The 24,656-nt window shown below is 35.3% G+C and overlaps 1 protein-coding gene and 1 long non-coding RNA gene across 2 annotated transcripts; one reads left to right on the top strand and one right to left on the bottom strand.

The window, feature by feature from the left end:
• Positions 12,721 to 14,106, bottom strand: LOC109127630. Its single transcript, XR_002034173.1, has 2 exons — positions 13,941 to 14,106; positions 12,721 to 13,854 (listed from the first exon to the last, which is right to left on the bottom strand). It is a non-coding gene; the product is annotated as an uncharacterized LOC109127630 (long non-coding RNA).
• On the top strand, positions 21,303 to 24,315 carry LOC104724043 (aspartic proteinase-like protein 2). The gene is made up of 10 exons (XM_010442489.2): positions 21,303 to 21,756; positions 21,985 to 22,114; positions 22,202 to 22,443; positions 22,523 to 22,747; positions 22,845 to 23,007; positions 23,081 to 23,151; positions 23,307 to 23,397; positions 23,668 to 23,743; positions 23,824 to 23,895; positions 23,991 to 24,315. The coding sequence occupies exons 1-10, from the start codon at positions 21,539 to 21,541 to the stop codon at positions 24,137 to 24,139; spliced, it is 1,437 nt and encodes a 478-aa protein (XP_010440791.1). The 5' UTR covers positions 21,303 to 21,538; the 3' UTR covers positions 24,140 to 24,315.

Here is a 24,656-nt window from a genome sequence, read left to right as displayed (position 1 = left end):
GCTGGTGAATGCCTCTATAGTTGCTGGTTAGGAGTATCAGGTCTCTGCCATTGGTACTATACATGTGCACGGTCGAATCTGTGTGCTCAAGGATAAGGAGTTGAGGCAGTAGATCCTGAGAGAGGCTCATGCGAGCATGTTTTCTATTCATCCAGGAGAGACTAAGATGTACGGTGAACTCAAGCGTTACTATCATTGGGTCGAGATGAAGAAGGATGTAGCTATTTGGGTCGTGAGGTGCGACATTTACCAACTATTGAAGATTGAGCATCAGGTTCTGGGCGGGTTGCTGAAGCGTCTTCCCATTCCAGAGGAATTGGGACATGATCACAATGGATTTATTGAGGATGTCTGTGCTGGATTGGGGTGGCCCATTATAAGGCGTTGTATCTATGTCGTACACTGTTATGCTGGATTTAGGTGGGGGAGAGGAGCATGTACGGGGCAAGTTTTGTTCAGGAGATCTTGGAGTAGATCCGGATTCCGAAATGAACATGAAGAAAACTCAAGATCGGTAGAGGAGTTATGCCAATAAGAGGAGAAGAGATCTTAAGTTTCAGGTTGGAGACAGAGTGTACCTCAAGATGACCATGTTGCGGGGTCCGAACAGGTCATTGAAAGACTAAGTTGAGTCGGAAGTATATGGGTCCGTTCAGAGTGATGGAGCGGGTAACACCAGTAGCATATAGGTTGGAGTTACCTTAGGTTATGCGTGGGTTCCACAAGGTTTTCCATGTGTCTATGTTGTGGAAGTGTCTCCACGAGGATGATCAGATGTTGGCTAAGATTCCTGAGGATCTTCAGCCTAACATGACTTTGGAAGCGAGACCAGTGAGGGCTCTCGAGAGGAGGATCAAGAAACTTCGGAAGAAGAAGATTCTTTTGATGAGAGTTCTTTGAGACTGTGATGGTGTAGAGGAGCAGACTTGGGAGCAAGAGGCGAGGATGAAGGCAAAGTTCAAGCAGTGGTTCCAGAAGCAGGCCACGACTTGAACTTGTTTAGTCTGGTCCTAGCTGTAGCTCGTGGCTGGAGCGGGAATGGAGTATTCCAGCCCATTTCTCATGTTACTTGGTCACTTATGGGTGGTTGGTTGTGTGACTAAGTACTAAGATGAGGTGGTGTTAAGGATACGAATTTCCGCAAAGCGAGGTTAAAAGAGGGAAATTTCCTGAAGTGGAAAGCTTGCAAAAGTTGAAAGTGCTGAAAATGGAAAGTTTTATGTGAGTTAGAATTTGTCCATTTTTAGTGGTAGAGAGCCTGGTGGGGCTTGTGTGGCCTTTGTGGCGGACTGTTGAGTCATTGTGTGTACGTGTGGCGGTCTTTTGAGACATTGTGTGGCCTTTATGGCGGGCTATTTAGCCAATTGTGTGGCTTTTATGGCGGACTGTTTAGCCAATATTGCCTGTTTAGGCGGTCCTTCGGGATGTGTGGTCTTTGTGACGGTCTTTCGGGACATGTGGCATGTTTAGGCGATCCTTCGGGATGTGTGGTCTTCGTGACGGTCCTTCCGGATGTTTGGTCTTTGTGATGGTCCTTCGAGACGAGTGGTCTTCGTGACGATCTTTCGGGACAAGTGGTCTTTGTGACGGTCTAGTTTAGAACATTGTTTGGCCTTGGTGGCGGTCATGTTTAGAACATTTTTTGGCCTCGGTGGCGGTCTATTTCGACATTCGGCCTTTGTGGCGGTCCTTTTTAGGACATTTGTTGGCCTTTGTGATGGCCCTTGTGGCATTTTGATGATCCTTGTGTGGTCATGAGAAATTCTAGTGAGGGGATATGTGGTTGGTATAAGACATTGTGTTGTTTTACGAGAGCCACGGGAGGGAAACCTGGTTAGGAATAGGGCTTAGACGTGTTCAGAATTGTTTTCTCTAGGGATAGTTGGTCATGAACGACTATTGGGGGACTTTAGTTCTCCTAGTACTGCTGTATTCTGAGGCTTTATGCCTTGGGAGTATGGTTGGTATATCGACTTCGGATGAAGATCCGAGGACGCGCTGTAGGGTGGTAATCCGAGAGACGAATATTGGAATTCCTTATATATTATGGCATGCGGGCTTAGTCACGATGAATAGCCAATTTTATGGCATGCAGGTTTCAGCCTGATGAGGAGCCAATAGAAACTCAGGGTTGAGGCCTATGAGTAAAGAAAAGTCCAAAAGCGGAGAGCAAATAATGCCTGGAACATGGGTGTATCGCCTAGAAGTCACCTTCGTAGATCGGTCGGAGGAATACGGGCCATGGAGACGGTTGCACGAGAGTCCTTGGCTGATGGTTATCCGAGATTAGAGGACGGATATATGTTGGTGGGGTAGAATTATAACATCCGCGAACCGGAATCCCGGTTTCGGATGTGCATCGAACGATGCAAGTGTGGTGTTGATTGATGCAAGGCCGGTTTGGTCGAGAAAAGAGTAAGTTATTGCGTTTTAGGTTAGGGAAAACAGTAAAATCGTGTATAAAAGAAGGAACTCGAGTATTTGGCCGAGTTTGGCTTTTTTTGGAGTAAAAGAAAGAAAGCAAGAAGTTCTTGAGTGTTCTTGAGAGTTTTGAGAGATTTGTGGCTGTTCTTGGAGAGATATGTAGATGGGATCGTTGTAGAAGCTTTCTAGGAGTGTAGATCTGCTTGTTTGGGTGTCAGAATCTTCTTGGCAAAGGTGAGTGCAGGACCATGGCTTATCGAAGCTTTAGATTCTTTTACTTTTCTTGTTTATGTGTTATATGGGTTATTCCTTGGCTTGTTAAAGTGTTTATGTGTCAATTGAGGCTTTGGGAAGCTTTTTGTTGCTTTGGATTGTGTTTTGGTGGTTTAGGAACAGAGATCCGGCGAGGAGCTTCGGAGAAGAACATGCTCGACATGTGCGTCGATCGATGCACTTTGTGTGTTGGTCGATGCAATGCGAGGACGACACAAGGTGACCTAGGAGCATTGGTCGATGCCATGTGGAGGCATCGATCGATGCAATTAGGGATTTCGTGCAATGTTGGTGTCAGTCGATGCAAGCTTGTGCCGGTCGATGCAACCTCAGTTGGTGTCGGTCGATGCATGGGTTAGTGTCGGTCAATGTTGTTGTCCTGGTTTGTTGTTGGTTATTGATTGTTGTTTGATGGTTAGATATATCTCAATTGCTTGTGTGTATAGCCTAGTAGATGGGAGGATTGCCTCACTGGGTGTTTATAAAATACTCACGCATCTTATATGTGTTGTGGTGCAGATAAAGGCAAAGTGTGATCTTGAAATCAAGGAGATGAAGAGGAGGATGTTCTAGTGGCTCATTGATGTGTTGTCCGGCTCTCGTAGGTTGCTAGAGTTGAGTCATAGAATGTTGCTAGGATGTTGATTGTTGGTTTATGATTCTGCTGGAGTGAGTTATTGAATTCTTATTTTATTATTTATTGGCTATTGGATATTGGTATCTATTAGTTATTTTCCACTGTTTGGTTTGGTTGTGGTTAGGCGGCTAGTGGGTATGAGACCACTAGTATATTTATTATTATTTTAAAAAAAACGGGTCGGGTCATTTCATAGGGTTTCAGATATTGTGTTGTGGTTGTGTTTATATGTGGCTGGAACCTTACATAGAAGTGTGCTAGGTTGTTGGATAGAATTGTTAGGAATGGTATCATGTTGATGTTTATTGGAGTTGGTCATTAGTTATGTTTCTCATGTGCATGTTATTGGATGTTGGTTAATCATTGGTATTGTGGTTGGTTTAATTAAGTAGTATTGATGCTTAGTTAATTATATCTATGGAAAAATGGCTCTGGTTGTTTCAGTTTGGTATCAGAGCCTTTTCGGTTCTCAGGCGGGTTAATAGATGGTTTAGAGCGGTTTAAGAATATAATTGGTTGAATTATTTTTCTGTTGTTTGATGCATGGTGTTGTGTGATGGAATTGATTATGAGTAGTTAGTCAATTTTCATGTGGTATGGAGTCCTAGTATCATCCTTTTCGAGCCTTCAATGAGATTTCACGGTAAGTTGTGTGTTTGGGTATGCGGTTTGAATTGTGTGCTTAGCCTTTTGTCTTGGTACTGCAAATTGTTAGAGGTGGTGTTGACGCTGGTCGTGGACGTAGACATTGTCGTGGACACCCACGTGTTCGTGGATGTGAACGTGGACGTTGTAGGGGCAGAGGCCCAATTGCTAGTGACATCTTGGACCAGAGTGTGACAGTTGAGGGCGTCGGCGAGTCAAAGGCATTCCATGAGGGGACCATGAGTGTGGCTAGTGGTGGTGCCAATGGGGCCGTAGCGCCAGTGGAGCCGGTGTGGGTGGTGTTGGTGTTGGGTTGTCCGATGGTGATGGAATTCTGGGTCCGAGGGTTGCAGTAGGCAGAGCCCCTGGTGGAGGTGTTAATCTAGCGGGTCTTTTTTTGCATAGTTGTTGGAGTGGTTGCCGGGAGTTGTACCGGTGCAGGCTCCAGTGGTGCCGCCCATGGCTGCTAGTGCATGAGCTCATTCCCAGTATGTCACCATGCTGAGGGAGATAGGTAAGATCGGTACAGTGCATTTCTTGGGTGGTACCGACTCTATTGTGGCTTACGCGTGGAGGACGAGGCTGGAACGCCACTTCCAGTCTCTCAGATGTCCTCAGGAGTATTGGGTGGACATAAGGGTTCACCACCTAGAAGACGATGCTCACTTGTGGTGGAGTTCAGTGGCTGCCAGGGGCGCGAGCGAGATGACTTTGGTTGATTTCATGGAGAAGTTCAACCGCAAGTAATTTCCTCGGGAGGCGGTGGACCGTATGGAGGTGCAGTTTCTACAGTTGTCGCAGTGGTCTTGGAGGGTTTGTGAGCTGGATGTGGAGTTCAGCCGGCTTTTGGTGTATGGGGGTCGAGAGATGGAGTATGAGGCAGCTCAAGTGAGGAGATTCATGAGGGCACTTCTTGAGAACTTGAGGATTCACTGCAGAGGGAGGAACTACGCCACGAGGGCAGAGCCTGTGGAGATCGCAGCTGAGATCGAAGACGACCTGAGGGAGCAGGTCGTGGTGGTTAGTCCAACTGTTCATACAGAGGTGGCGCTGGAGCCGAGCATTCAGAGCAAGGGCAGCAAGTCGGTGCAAAGACATAAAAGGAAGCGGGAGGACACGTTGATGAAAAACCAAGGTGGTCAAGGATGCTACGGCTGAGGGAGCATCCATTATAGGTTGGTGAGTTGTCCCAAGAGGAGTGGGATGCAAGGAAACATTCGAGTGTACTTCTACTGCAGGGAGGTGGGGCATATTAGGCCTTAGTGTCCGAAGTTGCAATAGACGACGGTGGCAGTGGTGCAACCGAAGGAAGGGTCGTGCACTCATCCTGGAATTTAGCTTTTTGATTTTTGATAGTTGTTAAGTTTTTTGTTTTGGAGTTGTAAATGAATATTGCATTTGAAGATTTAATAAAATGATTAGTTCTTATGAAATCTTGATGTGTAATGGGTTAAATAACTGTGCGGTTCAAGAAATAGAAAGTTTTATGTAGTTATCCCTTGTCTATTTTGAGAAGAGCATGTGTAAACACCCGAGTGGTGGAATGTTCTAGAGTTGGCCTGAAGAGTAGTCATGATGGTGGTGATATTTCGGTGAGGGAATATGATGCTCTTCTTTGAACCTCAATGGATATCTCTTTAAAGTAGCTAGATTTTCTTGTGAGCCTGATGAAGCCTCGTTTTATGGACCTTTCCAATGAATGTGATAGAAGTCGTGCGAAAATGTCTCAACAGTTGTTCCTAGCGGCATATCAATTGTGCCTACTGAAATCTTCGCCATGTTTGCCATTTTGGTCATTGGTGCTCATGATTCACTCTTCCATCTTTTTGTTTTCACTCTTCCATCATTGTTGTTGACATGTGCTTTGTGCCTTCTGACTCCATGACCCAACATATTCACATGTTACTGTCCAATATGTAGACCAGAAATTTCTATAATGGAGAACTTGTTGACTTTTATGTGTCAAGACTCAAGAGTAACAATTTTTTTTTTCTCTAATCCTAGACCATACAAAGGAAACCAAGAATAAAGGAACTAAACAACCATGATTAAATATTATGAAAAATGAAAATCAACATAAGTGAGACGCTACAAACATTTGTCTGTGTAAGCATTGGGAAAGTTCAAGAATAACTCACACGACATCAATTCTTGCGTATCTCTTAGAGCGTGGTGAACTGACAGAAAAATTAATCAGTAGAACAAGTAGAACACACATATGTCATTTGTAATTGAAATTATTAATAAAGTGAAGGAAAAAAATATGTTTTAAACCAACCACATTTAAAGACATTAATTAGAATCTTTCCTGCATAAAGATGAGCTAGATAGCACGACTTTGAAAGAAAGATATCTGAGGTAATCTCCTTGTCTAAATGAGTACTTATAATAACTTTAACCACCAAATTTTGGTCTCCAAAAACATGATATTTTCGATATCATTTGACCAAAGAACCATAAGAAAACCTTAGTTCAATTAGGGAGTAGTTTATTGTTAAAAAACTAAAATAACTTTATTGCAAGCAAAACATCTAAAAGTAAAATTTTCCCAGTGTGATCCGTATATGCCAATATGGATTATTTGTTTTCGAGAATACTCAAAGATGTTCCTGCCTCAGTTTTCCCCTGAATTCTTTGATAAGAATTTTGAAAATGTGGACATGATTGCTCTCGAGGTGTTATGCTTGGCATAGAGTGAGAGAAGAAAGCTTGGCAGTTAACCCAGCTTAAGGCTCCCTATAAAATTCGGGAACCAGTCCTTCAAGACCACCCGCCAGGGGTGCATACAGTACCATTTCCAATTATTTTTTTGGGATATTATTGTTTTGTAGATGGTTCTTGGAAAGCAGGCGTCAGTTTGCAGGCGTAGGAAGGTTTTGTATGCTTTTTCAGGATTCATTGTCGATTATGGGAGCCACCAATTTCCAATCCTTACATGATAAAGTAAAAGCTTTCCTTTGAGTTATGCGGTGCATGATCAGACATGACTATAGGGATTTGGTTTTCTTTACAGACTGTCCAGACTTGCTGAAGATGGTGTTTTCTCCTTCGGACTGGCTGGCCTTCTCGACGTACCTCGACGACAAGATCGACATGAAGGGATTTTCATTTTTCTCTTTATCTCTTATCTCTAGAAATACATATCTATCTTAACATTTTTGGAGTACATTTTTGTGCCATCCTTTCTTATCTTTGTATCCAAACAAGTTTCAACTAAATTCTCTACAATCCTTACAACCAAACACAATCATTTTCTTATTTGATAATATTAATTTTCTAAAAACTATCTACCTAATTTAAATCAATATGTTAGATTAAAATATAATTCTCCTTGCACTTTTATTTAATCTTATATTTAATTATTTTAATGACTATTTAATACATAAAGTTCATAAAATTTTAGATTTTTTTCAGCATATGATGTGATTTGAATTTTTATAAATGGATATATATTTTTAAAATTGTCTTAGGATATTTATAACCAAACAAGTATATCTACATATAGAGCTCGAAATACATTTTTGGAGTACAATAGGGTGCCATCATTTTTTGGCTTTTTGCCAACTTCGGGTCAGATTTTTAACTAAATTTTAACCGATTCAATTATCTGGATCCTTCTTAAGATTACCGAATATTTTGGGCCGGTTTTTAATCTAATTTACATGCCGAATCTTTAGGGCTGAGTTTGACAAAAAGAATTGATAACACAAATTCTGTAATCACATCCCTATAATATAGCAACTAATTCAAGATGAATACATCTTAGGAAATATCTAATTTGCGTTTAATAAACGATTACATATTTAGTAATTTCTTATTAGCTTTTAAATGTACATTATTAATCCAATAATATCAATTGAGAATCAAAATAAGAATATGTCATATCATTCATTCATAAATCATAACTAACCAAATCATAAAATATATATTCTCAACTTGCGAATCAAGAGTTTCTACAAAACCTACCTACAACCGTTAACAATATATATATATATATAGATGCAATTCACCATCGACTACAAGCACCACTAAACCATTATAGTATCATATCAACAAAATAATAGATACGTCATGTACCACGGGGTAAAACCTAGTGTAAGTGCATATTCTTTGGTACACCAAGCGTGTATCTCTCTGCACAGTGTCTTTTATGTAAACAATTTTCCACCCAATTAAATCCTCTAAGCTAATTTTTTGTTGACAAAAAAAAAAGACATATAAGAAGGGGGAATTGGACTGTATAACCAGCCATGTATCTATCATATATTTTGTATTATATGTATTAATGACATTTTTACCTCTTTTGTCTTTTTTTCTATATCTTCTAACCACCACCACCTTACCTCGAGTCACCATCAACATCACTTCCGGCCACCACTACCCTACCTCCGACCACCACAACTGACACCACCTCCGGCTACCGGCCACCATCGACCACTATCTCCGACCATCGGCGACCAGCATCTCCGGCCACCGAAGACCACCATTGTTGACCACCATCTCCGGCCACCGACTACCACTTCCGACTAACCTTGGACACCACCCACCACTATCACCAAATCATCTCACCAAAATAGTCATTTTACATACCCATTATCCGATTAATCTAATTTTTAAGATATTATTCTATATTTTTAATTGTTTTTTTTGTTTCTTTAGTTGGCAAATTGCCCCTATAAGAAGTGAATTTTATCTTTTGGTGACTCTACAGATAAAGGAAAAAAAGGAAGTTGAAGGCAGTTGAATTAATAAATTTTGTTAGTCCTAACTCGGGTGAGTGTAAAAATTAACAAAACTCGAGAAAATAATAGTATAACATATATTTTTTTGAATTCTCATGTAAAATATTGTCCGAATAATATTATAAATTAATAATGATGTTAATTTACACACATATATATATATAGCATATATATATAATATGTTTGAGAAACTAAATTTTCTCCTAAAGCTCATCTCTATAAACAATTGTTATGCTGTAGTTTTGAACTATAATGATATAAAATACTCTATAACATGTAATAAAAGTAGCTAATTTTTGTTAAGTTTTCAATTTCTAAATATGTATCATTTTCATTTTGAAATTTTTATAGGCTATTAAAATACGACAATTTTTATTATTATTCATAAATTTTAATTTAATTATGTCATATGTATAAGTGAATTTTTCTATACTATTTTTATTTTATTGTCAAAAATGTTTTCTAAAAATTACAAATTCAATTTCAACACCATAAAAATTATAAAATCCGAAAATCTAACATTATTTTTATAAATGTCGCAATTTCTAATCTTAATAATTTAACCAACAAAAAAATGTATCTATAAATTAATAATAAAAACTAATTTACTATAAATTGTCATCGGCCCACTTTAATGGGTGCCAACAAAATTTTCATGATTTTGGTATTTTTTTGTTTGCTGATTGGATAATATAGCATTGGGTTCCATTTTTTTCTCATTCAGGTTGTTGAAATGAAAATTGACGGTTACCACTTAATCCTATATAGTTAATAAATTTTATGATAGATAACCAAAAATTAAAACTGAACGAAAAATGTCATTTAAGGGTTGTATGAAAGAATAATCCATGAGAAATTTGGTGGCAACCCCAGCCATGGCTATGGGATGGGATCACAGCTGGGGTATGGGGACCTCCAATCTGTTCACGTTTTAATCTCTTTGTCTCTTTGAATGATGCTCCCTGCTTAATTCTGAACTTAGATTTTTGTGTGAAGAATCTGTCTTTTGAATGACATTATTTTGAGACTAAGTTTGTTTTATGTCTCTTTTATGGATTTTTCATCTTTTTTTTTTTTTGAATTCTAGAGCTTGTTTTTGAGATGAGATTTTCTGGCAGCCTTTTCTACGAAATATGACATGGCTCAGATTTCTTTTAATGGAATTTTTTCTTTCTCTTTTTTGTATTGTCACTTTAAGTGATCATTATCAAAAAATGTATCTATTACTTTTTATACAATAAGTAATGATTTTATTTTTCTACGATATTTTATTATGCATATTACTATAATTTAGATGAATTATTATAGAATGAAAAACATTGGAAGATGCATATGAAGCTAGAGTGGAAGTAAACAAACTAACTATTTGAAAAGAGTTTGAAGGGCATCATTAAAGTATGAACTTGCTTTACAATTTACTAAAACTATGTCCACATGTTCATAGTTATTGGACTTGATTCAGTGGTTTATTGATTAACAATTTGCTAAAAAACACTCACACATCAAAGTTTATTAAGATCTCTCCAAATGTATAACTATTTATGGATGCAATATTTTGTTAATCAATTATGCATCTAACTTAAGCTTAAATTATGTGGCTAAATCGTCTATTTCATATTGAAAATTTTGTTTAAGGAATTTAATAATCCTAAAATTACATACTTAATTTAGTTTGGACTTAGAAATTGTTGATTTGTCTATGAACACCAAGTCAATTGTATTTGAATTAGATTGGAATCACAAACTATTTTAATTTTTCTTGAAAAACAAATATTGAATGATACAAACAAAAATTATCTACAAGTTACACTTAAAATATAGTAATTAAAATGAATAAAAAATGTTGAAGAAAAATGAATACCAAAAGAGAAAAAAAATGAGAAATGTGAGAGAAAAAAGAAAAAGAATAAGTGGGGATTTTCTGAATTAATTTTAACAACAAGGAATAATAGATAAAAAGCAAGAAAAGGGGGTTGGGCAAGAAAAAAAAAAGAGTTAAAGTTGTAATGAGAGTTAGGAATAACGATTTCTTATACGTCTTCTTTGGCCTTGGAATTGCATGCAAACTAGGTTCCAGGCAATGTCGGACTCCATCAACACAATTCACAAAGACTATTCTTATACCAATCTGGGGTTTTGCTTCCGTTATAATATTTCAAATCTTTCTCTCTAGAGCTGTAATCATGAATATGATCCCTAATAATTGGTTCTTTGTGCCTTAATGGAAAGAAGTTTATTAGTAGGAATCGTTAATTATCTAATGCCAGCTTAGAACTTCTCGTTTAAGGATTTTGAGGAGTCTATTCTATAGATGGTATCACCGTGTTCTACGGTATCTTAAGTTGTTCCTATATGCATACTTGTTCTTCTTTATGTTCACCAATATTGCCACCAATAACTATATTGAAGAGAATCGCTGAAATTTGATCAGCAACTTTGTGTTCATGATTTATGTGCATACTTGTCCATCTTATGCTTACCTTTTTCACTATAAAGTTGTTTTCACAGTTTATCACTATAAAACCTTGATCAGAAACTTTGTGTTCATGGCTTATATGCATATTTGTTATTCCCTGTAATCCATGATAAAAATTCATATGTGATTGTTGGCGTTGGGTTTGGCCAATCTAGGGCTCATAGGAAAAGCCCATTAGATAAAAATCCAGTTCGTCGTTCCTTCACAGTTCATATCGATTTCTACCGAAAGCCTACCCCAGATCCTTTCCAACCAAATCAACATATTAGATTGTTGTTTTCCCTATCAACAGTTATGCATACTTGTTCACCCCATATATATATCCTAATTATGATGTTTAAACTTGTCTAGGTGTTAAGGCAGAAGAAGAGAAAAACACCAAAAGCTCGTGATCATTTTTTAAAAGATCCGAGTATGTGTGATTATTAAATTAATGTAGTGAATATATTATGTCCAGTGTCTTTCTTATTAAGCTTTGTCCAGTGCCTTTGTACCAGGATTCTATAAACAAAGTAGCCACTTATCTTTTTGGGAAAATAACTAGAATGACCTATATATTAGAGTTAATAACTAGAGTAACCCATATCTTTTTTAAATAACTAGAATGGTTTTCATTTTTTTAATGTCTATAATACCATGTATAAGCTTTGTTGTAAAAAAGTTATTACGAAAATGCCATTAAAGTTTTTATGACAGTGTGGCATAAGTTGCTATTATTTACGGAAAAAACTGAATTTCAAATAAATCTGTAAGTAAAATCTATGACAGATTTTATTGAATAGTTATCGCAGATTTTCTTTTTTGCAGATTTGTTTGTGATTTACAGATTTACTTATGCTACAGATTTTTCAAGAATTCTGCGACAGTTTTGTTTTTGCCACAGATTTGTTGTACAGATTTTTTATTACGCTGTTGCAAATTTGTAGGTTGTCGTAGACTTTTTGTCTACCACATACATATCTTACAGACTTTTATGACGATACCACAGATTTTCGTTGTTCTGCAGATTTGTTTTTGCAGACTTGTTCTGTCTTACATATTTATTTTTTAACCATAGACTTAGTGTACAGACTTTTTATGTAATGTAGCTACAAATATACTTACAGTAACTACAGACTTATAATAAGTCTGCAAGTGGTTGCAGAGTTGTATTGAGGAAAGATAATTGCTAGATTGATTTTTAATGATCATAGATTTTTTCAATGTTACACCACAATGTTACACCAGACTTATTTTTATCACAGACTTATTTTTAGTTACAGCTGATTTGTTCAATATAAGTGGTCACAGATTTAATTATGACTAAACTAACTTTTTAGTGTCGACAGACTTAATCCTACAGACTTGTTCAGACCTTTTAACCACAGATTTTTTGTTGAAGACTTATTTACAAACACCACGGACTTATTTGATATTACATGTTTTAGGGTTTGACTTATCGATAGTTGACCCAATCTTTACCTTATCTTCTAATGTTTCGATTCAAACAACTTAACAAACTCAATTAACATATACATCTTACGTGCTTAAATTACTTAATTGTTCATATTCCACTTGTAGGCCATTACAAAACTAATCACAACATAAACTCACAAAAATTCTTATGTAATGATGTATAATACACCACGACCATGAATAAAAGTACAAACAACCATGTTTTTGAAGTTTCTTAACTCTTGTATCTCTTTCTCATATAATTTAACGACTTTGAGCTCTCCAATATCAATCTTGTGCTTTGATGCCCAAAAAAATCTGCAATCAAAACAATACATGTTATACAACCAACAAACAAATCTGTGATGAACAACAAATAAATATGGGAGCCATCAAACATAATTTCACATTAACTCTGATGTAACAAGAAACCTGCAATTTCTCAAACATAATTTCACATCTCTTATGTAATGATGAAATAAAACACACACAACCATGTTTCTTAGCTCTTGTATCTCTTTCTCATATAATTTGACTACCACTTTCAGTCCTCCAATCTCAATCAAATATATCTGTGAGGAACAACAAATAGATCTGAAAACACTTGTAAACAAATTTGTGAAGCAACAAATAAATCAGAAAACACTAACAAATAAATTTGTCATCAAAAAGCAAATAAATCTGCGATGAGCTAACTCTAAAACCTAAACCTAAGCTAATTCTCTAATAAAAACATGCAAACTGTTTACAAACTTAAGCTAACTCAGTAACAAGACCTTCAACTTCGGACAAGAAACCTGTAATTTATCAAATCTAAACCTGCAAGTTCATTAACGAAACAAATCTGCGAAGAGTAAAAAATAAATCTACGACGAGCAACAAAAAAATCTGCAAACACTAGCAAACAAATCTACAATAAGCAAAAAAAAATTTTAGCAACAATTAAATCTGCGAATACTAACGAACAAATCTACGATGAACAACAAATAAATCTGCGAATACTAATAAACAAATCTGCCATCAAACGACAAACAAATCTGCCACAAATAGAGATTAGGGTTTTAGAAAGTTTTACACCATTGTCAATACTGCCGTCTTCTTCTCCAACCAGAAAAACCTCAAACACCTTATGCAAGGCTCTTTTATCACCACACCACCTCCAAACTCTGATTAGCCACTACCAAGGGACACTAGACGAAGAAGAGGAGCCACCACCACCATCACTGAAGAAGCCCTAATTTTTATCGGACAAGAGGACAAGACACGCTGGAGAAGAAGAGTCACTGGAGAAAATAAACAGAAAACTCACCGACGACGGAGAGGAAAAACGAGAGAACCAACTGACGACGAAGAGGAGATTCGAGAGAACCAACTGACGACGGAGAGAAACGAGCGTCGCCGAGAGCCGTCGACTTGAGAGGAGAATCGCCGACGACGGAGAGAAACGAGAGACGGAGAGAAACGAGAGTCGAGAGAGAGAGAGATTAGGTTTTTGGATTTTTATGTTTTGTTTGGATTTTATTGTTTTTAATTTTTAGTTGTCAAAAAAAACAAATTTTAATTATTTAATACAAATCAAAAAAACAAATAATGGCAATATTGTTAATAAAAATGAAAAACAAAACTATTAGGTCTTTTAATAAAAGATTTGAGTTAATTTAGTTATGTCATCTAGAATGGAGTCATTCTAGTTATTTTCACAAACATATGAGTCATTCTAGATAATTTTCACTATCTTTTTATATGTTAACTACTATATGTTCCCTTTTCAGCCGTTTCTGAATATTTGTTGGAACTTTAACTTAGATTTGCGGTAGGACTTGCTTCATATCACTGGTTCCGTCTCGGATTAATAGCATTTAAGAGTATAATGTTAACAGTTAACCATAATAATATGGGAGATTTACTCAGATGTACTCCAAATTAGATAATATTACCAGAACCAACAAATCTTTTTTTTATTACTAGGATATTTCGGGTATTTTCAAAATATCCAGCGTGCCCTTGTTTTATGTTATAGGAAAAAACGTAATTACAAAAATGTCATTGCCACGTCAGACGCCACGTCAGAAATCGCTGATGTGTATTAAATAACTCAGTCGTAACGCGTTACAAAGGGAATGACGGCTGAGTTATGGTATGTTGCGGCTGATATATGGAAAAAAAAATTTGAGTTAGAGCGGACGGCTGACTTAGAGCATAACTCAGCCAAGCGTTACGGCTGACTTAATGAAATCTGGCTGAGTTATGCTATAACTCAGCCGTAAGGACGGCTGAGTTTTCACCCGATGGTTGAGTTGTCAAAATTTTGGCTGAGTTATCACTACGACACGGCTGAATTAACTTTTTCCGACTGGCTGAGTTATGAACAACGGCTAACTTATGAGATGTCGTTACAGCTGAGTTATGGTTAAGCACTATAACTCAGCTGTCATAAGCTGACTTATCGAACAACTCAGCCATTTTACGGCTGACTTAGTAGCAAAAGATTAATTACTAGAATATCATTTAGTTACAGCTGACTTATTAAACGATACAGCTGAGTTACAAATTTTCAGTTGAGTTATGACATTAAGCGGCTGACTTTGGCAGCCATTTTTTGTTTTTCAATTACTGTAATAGTATTCATGTTGCAGCTGAGTTATAATTTTGTTTGATGGCTGATTTAATTAGGCTGATTTACATGTTCGTTTGGTGGCTGAATTGCCACTTCGGACGCATCATCCATGTTAGCATTCTATGTCATCATCTTCTTCGGAAATACGAAACATCGTTCCTTCGACTCTATTTCTTCAACTGATTAAAAAGTGTTCTTCACCTTGTTCTTCACCTTGTTCTTCCCCTTGTTTTTCTCCTCGTTCTTAACTTCTTAATTACACTCATTCTTATTAATTTCCTCATTCTTCTTCATTTTATTTCATGGATCCAGTTCCGGTAATTTTTGTTTCCGATAATTGGGTAAAGAAACAAAAATATGTATTTAAACAACACCCATGTTCGCGATGGAAACAAGTTGGGCACAATGTGAAAACTTGTCGGATGTAGTATTGTTGTAATAAATTTGTTTTGTTTGGTGTAATAACTCAGCCATCATATTAATCGACGAGACCTTTCGTTTTCTGCTTTCAGCTTATTTCTTGTGATAACTCAGCCACAAAGCATTATAACTCAGCCGTCATATGAATCGAGGAGACCTTTCGTTTTCCCCGTAAATACTATAACTCAGTCGTCAAGTCGTATAAATTAGCCGTTTGCTTTCAGATTATTTATTGTGATAACTCAGCCACAAAGCATTATAACTCAGCCGTCATATGAATCGAGGAGACCTTTCGTTTTCCCCGTAAATACTATAACTCAGTCGTCAAGTCGTATAAATTAGCCGTTTGCTTTCAGATTATTTATTGTGATAACTCAGCCACAAAGCATTATAACTCAGCTGTCATATGAATCGACAAGATCTTTCGTTTTCCCATAAATACTATAACTCAGCCGTCATATGAATTGACAAGACCTTTTGTTTTCCTGTAAATACTATAACTCAGCCGTCACATACCGAAACTCGAAAACAAGGCGGCTTAGACAGAAACGAACAAGACAGTGACGACGAAGAGAGAGAGAGAGCAAGAGAGGATATCGTGCAAGGACGACAAGAGATGACGGCAAGAGATGACGGCGAGAGAGCAGAGAAAGACAGAGTATCGCTGGCAGAATTAGGGTTCGGCGACGAGCGAGAGAGAGAGTTTTTTTTTTCGGGTTGTGAACAGTAAAAACTTTTCAGTTTCCTTCTCTTTTGATATAAAGAATAAACTGTCGATTCTGGAAAAAAAAATGTCTAGTGACATGGATTATGGAAGATGATGTGTATTTTAATTTGCTGATGTGTATTTTTTAATTATTTTTCTAATCAAAATCGAAAAAATAAATCCAAGAGGTAAATTGTAATTATACCCAGGACACTAAATATCTGAGCAATTTTTAGAAAATTTATAGTAATCAGGAATAAACCAACTTTTGGAGTACATCTGAGTAATTCTTTCTAAAAACATATTACATTTTATAAACGGAGTGATTAACATAATGTGATGGTCAAGGATCTGGATGTGCAAGTGAAGGAGGTGGCTATGCCAAATGAAGCAATGTTTTTTCTTTGAACTATAACATTTACAATCTCATTATTTAATCAAGAATTATCACATCATCCAAGAACATGTTTTATATAATTCTTCTAATTACAATTGGAACTGCATTATCTTAAGAGCATCTCTAACCCATCTTCATTTCCTTCTTCATAATGGAGTTTGAAGTCAATTTTGCTCCAACTCATCTTCATTTCTATCTTCAAAATAGAAATCTCCATTTTTCTCTATATTTGGAGATCTCCATTTCTATTTTACACTACAATTTGGAGATTTCTATTTTTTACTCCAAAATAGAGTAGGGTTGGAGTAAAATACAATTATAAAATAGAAAAAAAATGGAGAAATGGGTTGGAGATGTTCTAACATGACTTGCACTGGTTATACGTAGAATTCAGGTTTGAATATTGTTAATTAGGTGTAGATATCATGTCATGTTCTTTTATTTCGAACGATTTTTCTGAAATGTGGTGATAATCTACTGATATTTGTTGTTTCCTGATTAACCAGGTGGATGACAAGAAATACTTTCACTAAATGATGCATCTTTTGTTAAAATGTTCAGAGCTTTTGATCCCTTAATTTTTGTTTCCATACTTCGTATACAGTCTTTATGTTTCTCTTCACATGAGAAGAAGTACTTGCATTAATTACATATTCTCTACAATCAGATTTGTTATGTTCGTCTTCCTTGCATTTTCTATTTCTTATTTGCTCTTCATTTAAGCCAACAGAACTAATGTTGTTCACATATATTATGTCTAGGGAGATTTACATTCAGACACATTTTTCACAAAAGTATGTTCATTTAACACACTTTCTGCCATAAGACACTTTTTACCAACTTTTTCACTGTTCACATAATTTCTAGACTATTTTAACCTTCATCATGTAAGTTGAGGTAGAACTAGAGAAAGCAAAACAGTTTGTATTACAAATAATAAGAACCATTAGATTATAACTATTAGTTAAAATTCAATGGACAAGATTTTCTGTCACATTTTTTTTGTTCTGTTCTTCACTTTTTTTTCTCCTACCCTCTTTGTAATCACTTTATTTAATTATTATGATATATATATATATATTGATTTTGTTTTTATGATTCATTATAATTTTATTTTTTCTACATTTTGAGATTCATTTTACTATATTCAAAATGAATAATTATAATACATATTATCCAATTATAGTTGAATATTTGTTGATTGTTATGTGGATGCTAAAAATAACTTATTATGTGGATATTTATTTTTGGATACTATACTTATTCTAAAATCAAGTCCACATGGACGATGAGTTATACACGTCTACTAAAAACTACTTATGTTTTGGTGAAGCAGTCATATAAACCTCATCATATCCCAAAAAACCTAAGCATGAAATCGTTCATCATATCATATCCTAAAATCTAAACCAGAAACCTCTAATCCCTAAACCATAAACCTTTAAGCCCTAAACCTTAAACCCTAAACCCTAAAGCATAAATCTTAAACTATAAACCTTAACCTTAAATCATAATCATAATCATAAATTTAATTTCATAGCAATTTTAACAAATGTAGCCAAATATGAAAATCTTTTACTAGAAAACATGAAATTGACCCACCCCAACCTGTAAACCGTAAACCTTAAATTAGGCCAAATTTTTGACTACTTGCATTACATTCTTTATAAATTTCCAAATTCATTGATATTGTTCGCGATTATGTGGATGGTTAACATGCATATATGGATACTTATTTTGGATGACTAGAAAAAAACAATATGAATACCTAATTAATCAAACAACTTGAGGTTTGGTAAAGTAGTCATGGTTAACTATCAATAGATTTTAATATTTCATGTCCATAAAATCAAGTCCACATGGATGAGTTATACGCGTCCACTAAAATTTACTTGTGTTTTGGTGAAGTAGTCATTGTTAACTATCAAAAAATTTCAACCTCATCATATCCACTAAAAATCTAAGCATGAAGCCATTCATTATATGCTATACTAAACCTCAAACCCTAAACCCTAAACCCTGAACCGTAAACCTTAAACCCTAAACCCTAAAGTCTAAACTCTAAAGCCTAAATCCTAAACTTTAGACCTTAACCTTAAATCATAAATCATAATCATAAATTTAATTTCATAGCAATTTTAACAAATGTAGCCAAATCTGAAGATTTTTTACTAGAAAACATGAAATTGACATACCCCAACCAGTAAATCCTAAACCTTAAATTAGGCCAAATTTTTGACTTCTTGCATTACATTCTTTATAAATTTCAAATTCATTGATGTTGTTCACTATTATGTGGATGGTTAACATGCATATATGGATACTTATTTGTGGATTATCTGAGAAAAAACATATGAATACCTAATTAATTAAAAAAAATTGTGCTTTGATAAAGTAGTCATGGTTAACTATCAAACGATTTTAATATTTCATGTCCATAAAATCAAGTCCATATGGACGATAAGTTATACGCGTCCACTAAAAACTACTTTTGTTTTGGTGAAGTAGTTATTGTTAACTATCAAACAATTTTAACCCCATCATATCCCCTAAAAACCTAAGCGTGGAGCAGTTCATTATATTTTATACTAAACCCTAAACCCTAAATCCTAAACTTTAGATTATAAACTATAATCATAAATTTAATTTCATAGCAATTTTAGCAAATGTAGCCAAATCTGAAGATTTTTTACTAGAAAACATGAAACTGACCTACCCCAACCTGTAAACCCTGAACCTTAAATTAGGCCAAAATTTTGACTTCTTTTATTAGATTCTTTATAAATTTCCAAATTTATTGATGTTGTTCTTAACTGGTATATAAAGATTTGGAAATTATATTACTGGTTTTTGTGCTATAAACACTTGATATCCGGCGCCTCGATCCTTTGAGCTTAAGAGAAATATTTCATTGAAAAAACTCTCTAATCAAGTGTTAACTAGAATTATCCATCTAAACATGTCCACATGTTCATGATTTGTATGACATAATGCATCATTTTGCTTATTTCTTCTAGAAAAAAATTCTGCTTTTCTCTAACAAAAATTATATATTTTTGTGCCTACACTTTCCAACTAACAAAAATTATATATTTATTTAAACAATGAAAGAGAGAGAAGAGAATGAAAAACATGTGAATTGGGTAACTAGAGAGAGATTTATAGTTTGATGGCATTGTTGTAAATAGAGTTATAGTGAAAGGATATGATAGTTAATAGACATAAAGAAAGTGTCCGAATAGTAGAAAATGTGTCAAATGAGAAATATTTTTTAAAATAGTGTGTTAGAGTGGAGATATTCCTCATGTCTATGGTTAGGGATTTAAACTCAAGCATGCCGTGGTTATGAAAAGGCACACCTACAAGGAGCATTATTTTGGCAAATTCTATTTGTAGTTTTTGGTCGGAAAAACTAGCTAAAATAGTTATTTTTTTGCTTATATTGTTGCACCTGCTGCAATTCAAATAATGTATATGAAGTGTATATGTGTCTATTGCATATAGTGAAACTTAAGTGATTTACATAAATTATGCCGCATAATCTTTTTGTGTATGCTACCAATTCTAGATAAAATTATCAAATTAACGTTCACTTTGTTGGAAAATGATTGACAAGTAACAAACACGCTAAGCTATAAATAACCGCATGGAACATGTTTTACTATTGCCCTAAGGTATAGATAAGAGCATTTCAGGGCAAAATTATACTATCATTGTACAAAGTTAAGATTTCGTACTTTTAAGATTAATCATAATGATGCATGCTACCCATATTTTATGCTCTCCACACTTTCAATTCTGTCACAGTATTATTCAAAAAAAAAAAAAAAATTAAATGTCATTTCTTATCATGAAAAAAACTATCACAGTTCTGAATATAAGCTTACAAGGATTTGTCCAAAAAAAAAACTTACAAGGAATCTTTTTGAACTAACCTCTAAAATGAATATAGACATCAAAATTTACAATTCAAAAACTCAGCAACCTAATATAATTTAAACAGTAAACAAAAAAAAAAAAAAGAACTTGAAACTATATTTGATACCGTAAAAATTTATGAATCAAAATAGCCAAAGATAAAATTGTAACATTTAAACATTGAATTAATTCTTTAAATATTAATCCGCGCGTAAGCGCTACGCGCTGTGTATCCTCTAGTTAAAACTAAAACCAATGGTTACATGATTCATAAGTTGAACAACAAAACATATAAAGAATGATAAGTTGATATTAAAAGATGATGTTAGTTTTTAGTAGTGTATCTAAAGTGAAATTCTAAATCATAATCTACGAAAAATTATTGCTTGAGGACCATTTTAATATAATGTTTTTACCTCAAAATTTAAAGAATTGAGAGATTTAAGACATATTAAATTTATAGAAAAGAAATGTTGGAAGTTAATTCTGTTATAATATTATTTAATGATAGTTAAATATATATTTTTCAAATAAACTTAAATCTCTTGAAAAGTAAAAATTGAGATTAAAAAAAAAAAAGGTTCGTACACCGTTGAAAACGCGTGGCTTTCTCTGACGTTTCCCTCTCTTCTCGTTCCCATGGCTCCCTCTCTTCCTCTGTTCCTTCCTTTGGTCTATCTTTCATATTCATTTCCCTTCATCACAGCACAAACTCGTTAAAAAAAAAAAATTACCAATAGATATATTTTTTAATTCACATCATCATCAGAATACAATTGACAATTCCGCGGCGATTTTAGATCGGAGATTTTTATTATACAGTTACGGCGGTTGGTGGTGGTGGTGGCGATGGATCTGAGTATAAGAGTTTCACGCATTGTTGCGGCGGTTTTCATTTTGTTGATCCAAATTGTCTCCGGTAGTTTCTTGTTCAATGTGACTCATAAATTCGCCGGAAAAGAAAAACAACTCTCTGAGCTCAAATCTCACGACAGCTTCCGTCACGCTCGTATGCTTGCCAACGTTGACCTTCCTCTCGGTGGTGATAGCCGCGCCGACTCCATCGGGTTTCTCCTTCTTCTAGAATCACTCTCACCCTCTTCAAATTTCTAGATTGGATCGTGTTTGCACATTTATAAGATCAAAATGCTTAAACTTAGGAGAATGCAAATTACATTTGGTGTGATTTAGATAACCGCCGAATTAAACCGGAAACGAATTAACCGGAAGCCCACATTTGTCAAATTTTGGTTTGCAATATGTTACTTATGAGAATTGCATTTTGTTTTCTTCAGTTTATACTTCACCAAAATCAAGCTTGGTTCGCCACCAAAAGATTACTATGTTCAAGTTGATACAGGAAGTGATATACTTTGGGTTAATTGCGCACCGTGTCCTAAATGTCCTGTGAAAACTGATCTTGGTGTAAGCTTCTCTTCTTTATAATTTATCGAAACTTCTTACGAGCTATGTTTTGGAAATCTCAGATGTATGTTTTGGTTTGTTATGTAGATACCTTTATCATTGTATGACACAAAAGCTTCCTCAAGTTCGAAGAAAGTTGGCTGTGAGGATGATTTTTGTTCCTACATTATGCAAATGGAGACTTGTGGGGCGAAGAAGCCATGTAGTTATCATGTTGTGTATGGAGATGGAAGTACAAGTGATGGAGATTTTATAAGGGATAATATTACGTTGGATCAAGTTACTGGAAATCTTCGAACTGCACCCCTTTCGCAGGAAGTTGTATTCGGGTGAGTTGAGTAATATAGGCATTAATCACTGCATCAGATGTTTTCATTGAGTCATGAGCTTGCTTCCTCTGTGAGTCAGGTGCGGAAAAAATCAATCTGGGCAGCTTGGACAAACTGACTCAGCAGTTGATGGTATTATGGGTTTTGGACAATCAAACACATCTGTTATTTCACAATTAGCTGCAGGGGGGAGTGTGAAGAGAGTCTTTTCACATTGCTTGGACAATATGAATGGAGGTGGGATTTTTGCTGTAGGGGAAGTTGAATCTCCAGTAGTGAAAACAACTCCTTTGGTTCCTAATCAGTAAGTGAGACCATCTCAAGTCATTACGCATTTGTACCTGCGGTGGATACATTTTAACTATTGCTTCTTTTAGTAACTTTATATAACAACTTTTTAGGCTGCATTACAACGTCGTTTTAAAGGGATTGGATGTGGATGGTGACCCTGTTGACCTTCCACCAAGCCTAACTAGTACTGGTGGGAATGGAGGAACCATAATTGACAGTGGTACCACTTTAGCTTACTTACCACAGAATCTGTACACCTCACTAATTGATAAGGTGAAATTTTCTTTTCACTACTTGTTTCTAGTTTAGTCTCACAACCCTCTGACATGGTATCTTCTGTATATAGATTACTGCTAAACAACCGGTGAAACTGCACATGGTACAGGAAACTTTTGCGTGTTTCAGTTTCACTTTAAAGTAAGATAATGAACTTGCCCTCTGGTCAAAGTTTTTTTATTTTTTCGAGACCAATGGAGGTCTTTAGTATAAGATGCTCTGAGATATTACATGGATCTCGATTATTACATGCTACAAGTTTTTGTGAGCTAAGATATTCTTCCTTGTACTTGCAGCACAGATAAAGCATTTCCGGTAGTCAATTTTCATTTTGAAGACTCACTCAAAATGACTGTTTATCCGCATGACTATCTTTTCTCGCTTCGTGTAAGTTAATAATATGCAGCTTCCCACTTTAATGTGTTGATTATATCGACAGAATGTTCGTACCCTAACTGAGTTTGATCAATAGATTCAAACAAGATAGTTAAAGTTGGTTTTGTTGTGGGGAACTTATCCAAGTTCAAGTTAGATTCAATTGCACCTGTTCTTGCAGTAGTCCTTTCTTCTTTTACCTTTTCCAAGCATTTTTTATGAATAGTTCTACATAGTTGATATGAATTTTCTCATTCCCAAATTTATGATATTCCCAAACAGGAAGACATGTATTGCTTTGGTTGGCAATCTGGTGGGATGACGACTGAGGACGGATCCGATGTGATTCTTTTGGGAGGTAAATTTTCAGATCATACCATAACATGTGTTACACTTCAAGTGTCTAAACTTCATATTTGGTTTCTTTTTCATCTGTAGATTTGGTGCTTTCAAACAAGTTAGTAGTATACGATCTGGAGAACGAGGTCATTGGATGGGCTGACCACAACTGTAAGTCTCTAAAACTCAAGAACTAGTTAGATAAGGATGGATGATCAAAAAGAAGAATTCAAACACACCAACCAAAATATTTTGTTTTTCGTTAGGTTCGTCAAGCATCAAAGTAAAAGATGGATCAGGGGCGGCTTACGCACTCGGAGCAGACAATCTCACAGCGGGTTCTTCGGTGATGAACGGAACACTTGTAACGTTATTGTCGATACTATTTTGGGCGTTCCATTCTTTTACTTCATAGCTTTGCTAAAAAAAAAAAGAAGTTCATTGGTTTGATTATTTGATTCATTTGATCCTTTTGTGGGTGTGATTTGGCTTCTCGGATCATGTAATTTACATAGACACTCACCTCATTCTTTGTTGTATACTATACACACACTCTCAATGATAAATATATGTACAGTTTTGTTCAAAACTCTTTTGGCGGTAATCTTTGTTTACTAGTCTTTTCATTTAACTGTTTCTTTAAAAATACTCATCAAGTTCGACCGACTACAAGAACAATATAAGTAGTTAATGTTGATAATAAACTACACCTATGTAAAATAAATTGAAGAATGAAATAACACAAACTCCAAAAACAAAGAAATTAATGTAACACTAACTATAAAAATACTGATCAGTTTTACTGAAACCATAATTGTTTCACACAAGTGACTCAAAAAAGTCTGATTTGTATTCAACAGTCAAAAAATTCCCAGATAACTGCTGCGAAAAACTCAATTGCAGCATCAGAAAATTTATTAATAAAGGAAAGA

The sequence above is a fragment of the Camelina sativa genome, chromosome 11 (assembly GCF_000633955.1).
Source record: "Camelina sativa cultivar DH55 chromosome 11, Cs, whole genome shotgun sequence".
NCBI classification, from domain to species: domain Eukaryota; kingdom Viridiplantae; phylum Streptophyta; class Magnoliopsida; order Brassicales; family Brassicaceae; genus Camelina; species Camelina sativa.
Note: the sequence above shows the minus strand (reverse complement) of the source record. Positions and strands in the feature narration are given on the sequence as shown.

What these genes read in the sequence shown, in the direction of transcription:
- LOC104724043 (XM_010442489.2), top strand. Translation starts at nt 21,539, where the DNA reads ATGGATCTGAGTATAAGAGTTTCACGCATTGTTGCGGCGGTTTTCATT. An exon ending in TCGCAGGAAGTTGTATTCGG is followed by an intron (nt 22,444 to 22,522) that starts GTGAGTTGAGTA and finishes TCTGTGAGTCAG; the next exon opens with GTGCGGAAAAAATCAATCTG. An exon ending in ACTATCTTTTCTCGCTTCGT is followed by an intron (nt 23,398 to 23,667) that starts GTAAGTTAATAA and finishes ATTCCCAAACAG; the next exon opens with GAAGACATGTATTGCTTTGG.